A 13861-nucleotide genomic window follows, 5' to 3' on the forward strand; every position below is an offset into this window, starting at 1 on the left:
ACACACACAACACACACACAGAATCACACACACGCGCAAAATAACACGTAAACACACACACGCGCACACACACACACACACACACACACACACACACACACACACACACACACACACACACACACACACACACACACACACACACACACACACACACACACACACACACACACACACACACACATCCCCAGGATGCTGCCAACGCGGCTACTTCATAATCCCCTCCACTCACTTATGAGCCTCGCGTCTCATAATACGCGTCGAGGTAAATCGCCCAGTGCACGTTCTTCATGGCTGTTTCGTGACTGACCCTTTTCGGATGGATTTGGTTTGGATTTATTTATATTATATTATTATTTGAAGGGGACGAATGCGACGAAGTTGAATGCAGCCTAAATGTCCCTGCCTAGAGGAACGGTTAGTGTGACAGTGAGGCGTACTGGAAGATACAGGAGTGAGGACCACTGGAGGGATGCGAGTGATTTGGGTCAAAACGATGAGGATGGAAACCAAGGCGCTCCTTGACGCGGACTCGGAACTCGTTCTTCTGACATAGCAACCCTCCACTCAAGACATGATGGACAGAAGAAAGATACCTCTCGTCTCTCTTTACCTCATGACTCAAGTTCTGTTGAGCTCACAACAAGTCCTCAGAATAGGTAAGGTCAACGTCTATAGGTGAGAGTGCGTGTGGTTTGGGACACTTAAAGTCGCACTTTGACACGCCTTTCATAGTTCCGTCTGGCTCTGTCTAATGGAAAGTGTTTTGCAGTGCATACTGTACATAATACTGTCAGCAAATCTATTCTTGAACGTGCCTCTGTCATCTTTTTTGGAGCTTAATATGCATATAGTGGTAACTCATTTTGTATTTAATTTATTTATATAACAGTCAAATAAAGGCTTCCAGAACATACATCAATGTGAAATAGTCTAATTTGGTGTCTGTGATAATTCCTATTGGATATATAAGATCTGGGCTATAATGAACCCTCCAGTCACTTGACATTCTATAACATAAAAAAAGCAAAATAAGTTATATAACTGTATGCAGCTTTAGTTTTTATTGACCTTAGAAATGTACCTCCAAAAATCCAATAACAGCAATAGGACAAACAGAACTGTATTAATGTTTGAATATGCAATTTTCTTGATTTAATTGCATCCTGCATTGACAATCATCAACTTAATTAACTCTAATGTAAACAACACAGCTGTGACTGGATTTAGAAAATTGGTTTTCGATTTTTCTAGGTAAAATAGAAACAAATCTCTTCCTCTAATGCCATCTGCTATTCGAAAACCAGAACAAACAGCAGTTATTAATGCCATTCCTCTGGTTAGGGAGGGCGATGTGGTGCCTGATGTTTATGGGATACTCTCTCTCTCTCTCTCTCTCTCTCTCTCTCTCTCTCTCTCTCTCCTCTCTCTCTCCTCTCTCTCTCTCTCTCTCTCTCTCTCTCTCTCTCTCTCTCTCTCTCTCTCTCTCTCTCTCTCTCTCTCATGTGTGCGTCGCACCGACGCACACACCTTAAAGCAGATGATCTATTCCACTCGATCATATATTCAAATCCGACACAATAATGGAACGTCATCACCCTTCACTATGATGTTATTGGTCACCGAACGGACGGGACTGTAGTCTTCCACAGCATAGTATAGTGTTCATCACATTGTTGCATTATGGAGAGAAGTGGCACCTGCCTGTCAGGTCGAAGTGAGGGACAACTACCAATCAGGCAACTCTCAGTTTGGCTGCACCACATTGGACATTTGAGGATTGAACGCTGAGGTATACAACATGAGATTTACCGCGTACGCGTCTGCGTTGTGCAAACTTGAACCAGAACGAAAACTAGGCCTACCACTAGACAGGACAGACTGAGACACTGTTCCAGTTGTTGAATACGTTTGTAACCCGCTCGGGCCTCCCAGATGTGACCTACATCTATAATAGGGTCCTCCGTTTTGCGTTGGCTGAACATGAGGGGGATGATTGAATTATCTGGAGCCACTACAGAACATTATCTGCGCACCTCCAATTCCACCGAGGTGCGCAGGTCTGCTTACCGTGGGACGAGTTGGCCAGCAGTATCGTGATCTATGGCGCTGGCTGATAGCCAACACTAAACCTGAGCGCACGTTGGTTGAATCAACTCCCCAAATGGCGTCCAACTGTTAGCGGGCTAAATATAGAGCAGGACAATATAGGCGGACATACGTCTCCAAATAATTCAAATTAGACTGAAAGTCTGAGAAGTACAAAGACGTCATGATTATTTCAACACAAAAATGTTTGCAGTTTGTTGTTATTGAGCTGTCATCCGGCATGCAGACTGAAACTGAAATCGGAAAACCTTTTAAAATGGTGTGTATGTTGTTGCGTGACCTTAATATCAGACAGTATGTAATGGAGTCAGGAATTGTATTGAGTGCACTCTTCTGAAACCGCCTTGAATACCCCAACGATACAGCCAGTGGGAGTGCATTTTGGGGCAGTCAGTCACCGCACACCAACACACAATAAAACCACTTGCCTTGGAAATGGCTACATTTGAAATTCTAATGCCATGGGCCTAATGACTAGGTGTGTATGCATCAGTGGGAAAAATATTAATACAACAAATTACACTGAGTGAGAGTGAGTGAGTGACAAGTGAAATTAGAGGGACAAGGAAAGAGAGGGAGAGGAATGCGAAGTAGCAGACAGAGAGCAGACCATTTCAGAAGACACTCACTCACACACACACGTCATCTTCATAGTGCTTCCAATGTGTCAGATGTCTAGACGTCCCTCAATCTCTCCTCCTCTTCTCGCAGAGCAGACTGCCAGCCCGGGGTTTTAGTGGGAAAACTGTACCACTGAGGAACATCACTTTCACTGCATTTCATTACCCCTTTCTGTAATGTCCACAGCAGTTTATGAGTGTACAGTTATTGGCATTTATGAATTAACTAGGGCTCCCCCCTTTGCGCACACAAAATCGATTTCTTTCGCAATCAATGAAAGGTTTGCATTTACATGACTCATTTTGTGCACGCTTTCCAAAGCGATGTCACACCGTGTTGAACACGGCATGTTTAGAGGCTTTGTTTAGAGGCTATGTTTAGGGCCAATCCCGTTTCTACCCCTTACCCCTTCCCCTTACCCCTCCGCCTTGTTTTGAAGGGGTAAGGGGAAGGGGCAAGGGGAAGGGTTAAGGGGAAGGCGTAAGTGGTAGAAATGGGATTGGGCCTAAGGCCCAATCCCATTTCTACCCCTTCCCCCTTCCCTTTACCCCTTCAAAACAAGGGGAAGGGGAAGGGGAAGGGGAAGGGGAAGGGGTAAGGGGTAGAATTGGGATTGGGCCTTAGAGGCCATCTTTAGAGGCCATCTTTAGAGGCCATCTTTAGAGGCCATCTTTAGAGGCGTTTTGCCTCTGCGGTGAGTGGGAGCTCTGACAGTTTTGATCCTCTGTCCTGATTCTTGAAACTGTCGCCATGGTAAGTCAGTTCTGTTGCGTCGAGAGCTGCCATAGAAGAGTCTGCCCATTGTTCAAGGAGGTTCTGCTCTGTGGAAAACGGTGTCTTCACCAGACCTACGTGGAAAAAAACAAGTGCATTAAGAGTGACGTTCCTCACAAGATGGCGTCCGCGTCCCAACATGCAATGCGGTGTGACACACCGTCACATTCCCTATTGCACAATGCTTACACATCAGAGATAGCAGCCTGCATGGGTTCAAAAGTTGAAAAACGAAAGCTATAAACTACGAAAGTCGGTATATGTGATGTTCTCCACAGGAAACCATGTTGTTTAAAGGTAGGCAGGGGTTATGCAAATCGTTAAGAGCTAAAGGTAGCTCATTCCACCACGAATGACTTTCCAACCACGTCGTCCATTTTCGAAACACAAAAACAAAGGTGAATACTGGCAGAGGCATTGTTGATCCATTACAGAGCTCCTTCACTTTGCCTTCATCTGTGGTTCACTTCCAGTGGATCTCACAGCTGCACTTCAGCGTGCCACTGGGCAGTGTTCTCAGCATATTAATATCTGAATATTTAATACTTCTCTCAGCCATCACACTGGCCAGATTGGCAGGTGTAACTATTCTCTAGGAATGCTTCTCTATCATTTGGTCCTTTAATGGGGGCTTTTAGTTCCGAATGTTAATTAACTTGGCAGGGCAAGGTACAAATATGCAGAATTGGCCAAATGTAATTTTTTCTTTTTAAAACTGCAGTAACGAAGCACATCTTTGTGCCGCAGGAACCGCAACGGAAGTTCGGCACAGTCAAAATATCACAGTTATTAAAGGAGAGTGGAGGTTAAAATGCATTTACATACATGCACCCGCACATGCGCCCGCACACGCACGTGAGCGGCACACTCACACGGACACACATACACACACACACAAATGCACACACTCACATACACACACACACACACAGGCACAATCACATAAGCATCCTTCATTTCGAGTGATGTTGAACAGATTGTTCAGTGAATCACAAACAGATATTTCTTCCTCCTTTAACTTTCTCCTTAACCCAAGTGGAGGCCAGTCTTGCTGCCCCTTCAATGCAAGCTATCCTCTTTACAAAACCAAATCACAGACTTGTTTCACACCCGCACTTACTTGTATTCTTTCACCACCTTGTTACACACATTAGCTAATTTTTGTGCTGGCAGCCATTGCTTTAACACAAATTCATTTCTAGAATTATCCTCCGGAAACATTTTCAATTCCTTGCTTTTCAGTGTTCATGTATATCTGCATGTTTGTTTCTTCGTGTGTGTGTGTGTGTGTGTGTGTGTGTGTGTGTGTGTGTGTGTGTGTGTGTGTGTGTGTGTGTGTGTGTGTGTGTGTGTGTGTGTGTGTGTGTGTGTGTGTGTGTGTGTATGCGTGTGTGTGTATGCATGCATGTGTGTGTGTGTGTGTGTGTGTGTGTGTGTGTGTATGTTTACAAGTTTGTGTGTGTGTGTTTTTGTGTGTGTGCGTGTTTGTTCACGCTACCGGCACCGCGCGTGTCTACACATCTTGTCTTCAATAAAGATGTGTGATATTGCTTTGAAATATGTGACACGCATGAATATAGGCCTAAAGCCCCCCGCGTTGCATAACTCAAGACATTGCACTCGCACATTTAAATGACAGATGCACGCAAGCTAATCTGCATATACAGAAGCCTACCTTAAAATATGCTGTGTGCGGCTCCATATATCATGCTGCCCGTGCACCATGCAGTGCGATAACGGCTGGCCGGCCAAGTCACCTAGATGTGTTGAATGAGGATTTATGTCCGCAGGACCAGAAATGACTGGAGTCTTTGCTGAAAGAACTCAAACAAATAGCAGCTTAACACCTGAAATATAGGATCACACTTTGGACCGCACATATCTGGAAGCTGGAAACAAAAGTGTCTGGCGTGTTGGTTTATTAAGGGGGTGTAATGATGGTCTTATATCGTGATTAACGGCTTATATCATGATTAAAGGATATGTCCACCCATGGGTAGATAACTAGACTAGACACTACTATTGGATTGCTGAAAATAAGATCCACCCTGATTTAACTAATTGCAAACTAGCAAGGAATGCAACCCAGGATGGGAAGATGCTGTGTAACGCAGTTCCCCCAGTTTTCCTTTCCGGTTTAATGAAAAAAGACTCTGACCTTTTGATTCCACGCAAAGTCCAAGTATTCTGTGCATGTTTTTTTGCCTCTGTTCCCTGTTACTGCAAACTTCCTTCACTGAAATAGTTAGCTACAATACGTTTCTTGTGACTAGCATTTTGAGTTGGCCATGCTGAAAACCTTTCAAAAACCTTTCAAAGGTTTTTGACCTGGAAATGTTGTGCTCAAGTGTGATCGGATGTATTGAATGATTTTCAATTATGAAGTAATAGATATCAAAAGGACCATGAGACAACCAACAGCAAAAGCGAAACAACAAACATTTGTTCTGAATCTTTGTCAACTTTTTATATTGGCTTGTGGGAAAGAAACAGACCAATCCCATTGTGTGCCATCCATGCAACAGTCAACCGTTTTGTTCAAGTTTTCCCCAAGCAGCGATAATATCATCAAAAGATTATTTAATTCAATTAAATACCAAAACAATGGTTCTTCTCTCCCATGAACTGATCAGTGGCATCAAACCCATTCAAATGATAATATATCACCAGGACTCAACTGATCTAAAGCAATTTTAATTTCCTGTCTCTAAACAAAGAGGGTCAAAGCCGGCTGAGCTGTGTGTGTGTGTGTGTGTGTGTGTGTGTGTGTGTGTGTGTGTGTGTGTGTGTGTGTGTGTGTGTGTGTGTGTGTGTGTGTGTGTGTGTGTGTGTGTGTGTGTGTGTGTGTGTGTGCCTGTGTTGCATTGAGCGCGTCAGTGCGCATCTGTGTTGTGTGTACCTGGATTCCCAGGCATTTTGATGCACACACCCCCTCATTTTGAAACCACAAGTTCATTGTGTTGAGTAAAATCACAGCTCTGATCGCACACACAAACACACACAATGACTAATTTAACAAAGCATGGGTTTTTACATGAATTATTATTCATCCAATTACCCGTGAGATTGCGTGCTAGTCCCCCCTTTCTCCCGCTCCATCATCTCTTTGTCTGTGTGTGTGAGTGTCTTGTGTACATGGGCACAAGTTTGTCTCCCAGCTCCCATTCATTGGCCTTCTACCTCGAGAAGCCCCCCCCCCCCCCCCCCCCCCCCCCCCCCCCGCCACTCCTCCAAAAAGAAAAAGATTCCGATTTTAAACTCCTCCATTTTCCTCCTTGTTGTTATTATTTTGTGCATGGCTCAGTGGCTTCAGTGCTCACCCTGCCACTGCTCTGCATTCAACGCACATCCTGCCCCCTTCTGTCGTCACTAACACAGTACCTCAGGAGGAACGAAAGGGCTCCGGGACAATGCATCCAGAGCCTGCTATACACAGAGCATTTCCATGTATTACATCCTGTTGAATCCCCCCCCTATTTCCCTCTTTTCTTCTCCCCCTGCTTCCTCGCCAGGCGGCATCTTCGAGACGCGGGAGAGTGAGCTGGTGAGCATGGACGAGCTGGCCTTCAAGTTCGCCGTCACCAGCATCAACCGGAACCGGACGCTGATGCCGAACACCACGCTGACCTACGACATCCAGAGGATCAACCTGTTTGACGGCTTCGAGGCGTCCAGGAGAGGTGCGTGTTGTGGGGAGCGTTCCTTAACATGAGTTATGTGGAGAAGGCAAGACGCATCGATGGAGGAATTGCACGTTGGTTTAACTATTGAACAGATTCAGCACCAGGGGTTATAGCCCCCACCGCCCGTCCCCCCCCCCTCCCCCCGCCCACCATTAGAATACCTATATATACCTTATGGAAGACATTAATCAGTTCCTCCTGTGCTGCTGACACAGGAGTACCAATCAATCACCTGTGTTGCTTATTATTAAAAGCTTTTTATTAAAAGTGTTATTAGCAGACGTATATGCATTATACAGGGAACCCAAGTTATTCAACTTGCAAATAAAAACGTACAAAATAACACCAAAACGTTGACGACATCTTCGTGAGACCCTAACAGAACCGTCAGGGAATAAAAGTGGCCCCACCCCCTGCTCTAAAACCCGTCCTGTGTGCGTTCTCCCTCCCTCCGGCCCCAGCCTGCGACCAGCTGGCCTTGGGCGTGGTGGCGCTGTTCGGCCCCTCCCACAGCTCCTCGGTGAGCGCCGTGCAGTCCATCTGCAACGCGCTGGAGGTGCCCCACATCCAGACCCGCTGGAAGCACCCGTCGGTGGACAACAAGGACACCTTCTTCATCAACCTGTACCCCGAGTACAGCGCCATCGCCCGGGCCATCCTGGACGTGGTCACCTTCTTCAAGTGGAAGAAGCTCACCGTGGTCTACGAGGACAGCACCGGTACCCCTGGGGTGTTGGGATGTTGGAATGTGGGTGTCTGGTTGCTTGGGTGGTGACCGTGGCGACGAGGACAGCACCGGTACCCCTGGGGTGTTGGGATGTTGGAATGTGGGGGTCTGGTTGTTTGGGTGGTGACCGTGGCGACGAGGACAGCACCGGTACCCCTGGGATGTTGGGATGTTGGAATGTGGGTGTCTGGTTGCTTGGGTGGTGACCGTGGCGACGAGGACAGCAGCGGTACCCTGGGATGTTGCTGACGTTGATGTCTGGTTGTTTGGGTGGTGACCGACAAGGTGTCTGGGAATGAGAACGATGATGGATGGACAACGTGGAGGCTGGTGGCTGGCAGGCCGATGAGCAGGCCCGGCCAAGCGGCTGGTTGGGGGACTGTGGGTCTGTGTGCCTTCCAGATGGTCCCACTGGCTGACCGCTGGAGTGGTGCTTCTGGTGTGTGTGTGTGTGTGTGTGTGTGTGTGTGCGTGTGCGTGTGCGTGTGTGTGTGTGTGTGTGTGTGCGTGTGTATGTGTGTGTGTGTGTGTGTGATAAGATCATATACACAAACGCAAAAATGCATGCCACTGACAGGAAAAAGAGATGGCTGGATAGAGATAGATAGATAGATGGATGGATGGATGGATGGATGGATGGATGGATGGATGGATGGATGGATGGATGGATGGATGGATGGATGGATGGATGGATGGATGGATGGATGGATGGATGGATGGATGGATGGATGGATGGATGGATGGATGGATGGATGGATGGATGGATGGATGGATGGATGGATGGATGGATGGATGGATGGATGGATGGATGGATGGATGGATGGATGGATGGATGGATGGATGGATGGATGGATGGATGGATGGATGGATGGATGGATGGATGGATGGTTGGATGGATGGATGAAGATGGACAGGCAGACAAACACATATAATATGAAATATAAATATTTAAGCGAGAGAAAGAGAGAAACGGGAAAACAGATTGGGATGAATTGTGATCCATTAAGTTGAGTCTCATTCTCCAGTCCTACTTTCAATCCCATTCGTAGTTTGTGTGCTTCTGTGAACTGTGAATGAGCCAATTGGCACAACAGCGTCCTGTTGTCGACTGCACACTGTTCCTCTGATGAGTCGGCATTCGCAAGATAAGGGCCCGCGCTGAAATGTCATGCTTTATAGATTAATGTTGCTTTGGTTTTTGTTCTGTTTGTTTCGGGGGTGGGGCTGTTGTGTTGTTGAGATATTTTTCAGAAATGTCACACATACACAAGCACAACATGCAGCTGAAAGATTACAATTGGAGAAGTGCAATGGATAGTTAGAGCGAAGATGATTTGTGGATCATACCGGTAGGGCAAACCTTCTCAACAAAGTATGGACTGTACTCTCCTTCCAATAACTAAAATATGTATGACCCAAGTGCCCTAGAGCAACATTCAAAATGACTCCCTTACCTCTGAACGGGTGACCCTTATGACCACTGGCATTGCATCACACAGTTCACTTTGGGCTCTCTCTCTCTCTCCCTCTCTCTCTCTGTTCTTCTCTCTCTCTATCGCTCTCTCTCTCTCGCCCTCTCTGTCTCCCTCTCTCTCTCTGTTCCTCTCTCTCTCCCTCTCTCTATCACGCTCTCTCTCTCGCTCTGTCTCCATCTCTATCTCTCTCTATCTCTCTCCTCTCTCCCTCACTTTCCCCCTGACTCTCTCTCCCCCTCACTCTGTCTCTCTCTTTCTCTCTCCCCCCCCCTCTCTCGCTCTCTCTCTCCCCCGTTCCTCTCCCACCCTTCTCTCTCCCCCTCACTCCCCATCCTTCCTCTCCCTCCCTCTCTCTTCCTCTCTCCCCCTCTCTCCCTCTCCCCCCTCTCCCCTCTCCCTCCCTCTCTCTCTCTCTCCCAGGTCTGATGCGCATGCAGGAGCTGATCAAGGCTCCCGCCAAGCTCAGCCTGAAGATCAAGATCCGTCAGCTGACCCCGGGCAACATGGACGCCCGGCCGCTGCTCAAGGAGCTGAAGAAGGACAAGGAGTTCTTCGTCCTGTTCGACTGCTCCTACCGCATGGCCGCCGAGCTCCTCAACCAGGTCAGACAAGGTCCTGGTGTCCCAGGCTTTATGCGGTCCTCTAATGCTGTTACCCTAAGTAGCCTTGACATATTGGGCTTCATAAGGAGAAGACTCAGCCACATTATTTCCTTCAGTGTCCTCTCATACTGTGAGCTTAGGTCAAGGAGTTGAGGTTTACTATGTGTTTATAGGTGCACTTATATATTTATTATTCTATTTTGACGTTTTCATGTTCAGATGCAGTCTTTTTTTTTTTCTATTTTTTGGGCGCAGGGGGCAACTTTAAGGGCTCTTTATGGTTCCAGGTTCACGCAATGCAAGGGGGTCACGGACCACTTACGTCCTTGCGGACCCTCCTTGCGTCCACTGCAAGGCCCGGACGTGCGCCTCCCAAAAATCGTAACCTTCCGTCAAGGCGACGCGGCAGCAAGGGCTGTGATTGGTCCGTTTACTAAAACCCGACGCAGAACCATAAACGTTCAGCGTCTGCCTGGTCATTGCGTTGCGGGAACGTGGGACCATAAAAAGACCTTTAGTCTGAAAGGGGACTTTATAGAGAAACACTTTTAAAATCCACAAAAACCTGTCTATTGTATAATATGTAGATAAGTGAAGATAAGTGTAGATCCCAGCTCTTGTGTAGGACTCTGTATGACTCCTGTCTCTGTGTTGCAGCTGTCCTCCATGGGAATGATGACAGAGTACTATCACTTCTTCTTCACAACCTTGGTGAGTGACACCGGTTGATGTGTTTAGAACTCATCTGGGAGGTCTTTAATAGGCTTATAATCTTTCACTTTCTCCCTCTCTCTCTCTCTCTCTCTCTCTCTCTCTCTCTCTCCCTCTCCCTATCTCTCCCTCTCCCTCTCCCTCTCTCTCTCTCTCTCTCTCTCTCTCTCTCTCTCTCTCTCTCTCTCTCTCTCTCCCTCTCCCTCTCTTTCTCTCTCTCTCTCTCTCTCTCTCTCTCTCTCTCTCTCTCTCTCTCTCTCTCTCTCTCTCTCCCCTTCCCTCCCCCCTCCCTCCCTCCCCCTCTCTCTCTCCATCAGGACCTGTTTGCTCTGGACCTGGAGCCGTACCGCTACAGCGGGGTCAACATGACGGGCTTCAGGCTGCTGAACACAGACGACCCGCGCGTGGCCGCCACCATGGACCAGTGGGCCCTGGACCGCCTGCAGGGGCCCAAGCAGGAGAGCGGGCTGATGGACGGCGTGATGACGGTAGCGCTGACCTCAGGCCGGGCCGCGGGGGATATGGCCCTGATATTGACCTTTGCACTCTGGCTGTGGATATCTCTTCTGTTATCTCTTCTGGCCTTGGATGGGCAGCAATCGATTCCCCTGAAAATGGCAATTTATTTTATTTTTTAATTTTTTTAGTTGATAGGGACACTGCTCATTGATGAACAGACAAATTGCTTGCTATTTATAAGCCAGAGTTAGCTGCAAATGCTCATTTCCATCTGTTGTCCCCTAGCAAGATCTTAAAAGGCACCCTGCATCTAAAAAATGATAAAAGGTAAATCGAACCGAATAGTGAACCGTTTATAATGGTGCAACTCTTCATTAGTCTCTAAATTATTTAGTTTTCCTGTTCTAAACTCAGCGAGAGGTTGTAGCGATGCACGACAAAAAAAATTTTTTTTATCGGAGCACGGCACATGAATGTAGAGGGTCTGTATTTTTCTGCTGGCTTTGCATTGGACTAAAGTTTATTTTAGATGTGAAAATTATTCAGCATTTCCATCTGTCCCGACACGGTCATGTGGTTTGGGCTTAGGAGCGCACAGTGTATAAATCAACACCTGTGCCATAATAAATAGCGTTCAACGTATAACATGTTGGGAGAGGTGTTACCTATAGCACCTGCTGCTATATTTCTCCACTAAATAATTTGCTAAATCACGTTAACAGAAATTCTCGTGAGAACTCGGTGCTATTTATAGTATAAATCTGCACTCATGCTTTTGGGAACTTTGGCAGAATTCGTTTTTGGAAAAGTTTAATATCAGCAAATAACACTCCATCTGACTTAGCTTTTTCGGTCTGGGTTCCTGTCCAAAACAAATAAATGGTGCATAATTTATGTATGGATATATATTTATATCTTAGATGAGCCCACAGTGGCCGGTATCGGATAATACCCGTAAGAACCCCTTTTCACTGTTCCAGACGCTTTCCTTTCTGATTAGAAGCAGTAAAACATTGATAACATCTTCACATTTCATCCCCTGCCCTTCTTTTATCCGGTATCCTCCAGTTCCTCTTACTCCTCACCTCTGCTCCCCTGCGGGAGTCATTTAGTCCCCCCTGTGAAGTTATTGCTGCTCTTGTACAAAACACTCACTTGCTCATATCACACACTATTAACTCAGTCATACAGAGTGATGGAGCACATGCTTATCAGAGTTTTTGACTTTCAATATTGTGTGTGTGTGTGTGTGTGCGGGTATGCGTGTTCATGTCATTGTGTGTGTGTGATCGTATGTTTGTGCGTCTTTTGTGTGCGTGCTTGCACCTATGAGTTTGTGCACGTCGATGAGTGTGTGTGTGTCTTCTGTGTGTATGTTTGTTTATATGTGTGTGTCTGTGTGTGTATGTGTGAGAGAGGTTACTATTGTGTGCATATGCATGCATGTTTGTGTGCGCGTGTGTTTATGTGCGCGCGTGTGTGTGTGTGTGTGTGTGTGTGTGTGCAGACGGACGCGGCCCTGATGTACGACGCGGTGTTCATGGTTGCCGTGGCGTCACAGCGGGCGACCCAGATGACGGTGAGCTCGCTGCAGTGTCACCGCCACAAGCCGTGGCGCTTCGGCCCCCGCTTCATGAACCTGTTCAAGGAGGTGAGGTCGCCGGCAGACACCAGCTTGTTTGTACACGAAGTCGACTCACCGGGGCTTTCTGAGCTGCTTCCAGTCAGTAATGAAGTTTATTCCATCCTGACAGATTGAACAAACTTCAGGACTCACTAAAACTGGAGCGGCTGGTCTCATTTGAGAAGTTCAAGGGGATGATTGAAATCACATTGGATGAGGTTCTCATGTGTTTTTTAAGTTTTTTTTAGTTATCCCATTCTATTGTATCATTGATTTATTTACTTTATGTAATGCAGTGTTGTTCTGGTTGTTTGACCGGCTGTTCATATATGTTGTGCATGTGGATTTCTGTTTTTATTTCCTATGTTGTTATCCGGGCGTCATTGAAAAAGAGAGCCTGCTCTCAATGGGTTTAATATTAATGAGAGGATTCTGACCGTGTGAACGGAACCTTGGTTCTTCACTATGTGTAAATGACAAAACTTTACTTGGAGTCTCCAAAGACCACGTGTGAACAATAAAAGGAATTCAAAGATTGCCATTGGTAAAATTGCTTTTCGGAAGATTCATGTAAGCTATTTCATTTCCAAAAGCACCCCATATTTTTTAGTGTTATTCTTGTATAGAATACAATTATGAGGCTATGAAACTTCTATAGGAAAAGCAGTGTTAGGGCGTTTAGCCAAGATTTGATGGGCGTTGTCGGCCCGTTCCCTCAAAGATTTCAGACCCGCTTTGGACTTACTTGTTACGCCTCATAAACATCTCTGCTTGCAAATGGCGGTTCAGACCTTAGATCATCAGGAAGCACTGCATAACAGGTTTCATCTCACACATGCATAAACCCATATTTGGTACAACATGTCTCCCTCCTTCCTTCCTTCTATGCCTCAGAGACTCCATCTCTTCTTGATCACTCATCTAAAACTCACTTCATACTAAATCAACACGCTACAGGAATAACGGTTGTTCATATATATGTACTGGCGTTGAGAGAGTGCTGATGCCGGCAGACAGCAGGGAAGCCTTTGATAGGCTGCTGTTTTGATCCGTAAAAGTCTTCAAAATCCAGCTGA

At 46.5% G+C, this 13861-nt stretch overlaps 1 protein-coding gene across 1 annotated transcript in view; it reads left to right on the forward strand.

Annotated features, from left to right (window-relative positions):
- The first annotated feature begins 469 nt into the window (after positions 1-469).
- The window catches only part of LOC130386036 (glutamate receptor ionotropic, kainate 1-like), a 30174-nt gene continuing 16782 nt past the window's right edge, over positions 470-13861 (forward strand). The window contains exons 1-7 of the mRNA XM_056594822.1: positions 470-659; positions 7017-7184; positions 7649-7906; positions 9810-9991; positions 10649-10702; positions 11020-11190; positions 12669-12812. Coding sequence (XP_056450797.1) covers positions 575-659; positions 7017-7184; positions 7649-7906; positions 9810-9991; positions 10649-10702; positions 11020-11190; positions 12669-12812 — 1062 coding nt within the window. The 5' untranslated portion in view covers positions 470-574. The remainder of the gene's footprint in view (positions 660-7016; positions 7185-7648; positions 7907-9809; positions 9992-10648; positions 10703-11019; positions 11191-12668; positions 12813-13861) is intronic.

Source organism: Gadus chalcogrammus, chromosome 7, assembly GCF_026213295.1.
Source record: "Gadus chalcogrammus isolate NIFS_2021 chromosome 7, NIFS_Gcha_1.0, whole genome shotgun sequence".
Taxonomy (NCBI): domain Eukaryota; kingdom Metazoa; phylum Chordata; class Actinopteri; order Gadiformes; family Gadidae; genus Gadus; species Gadus chalcogrammus.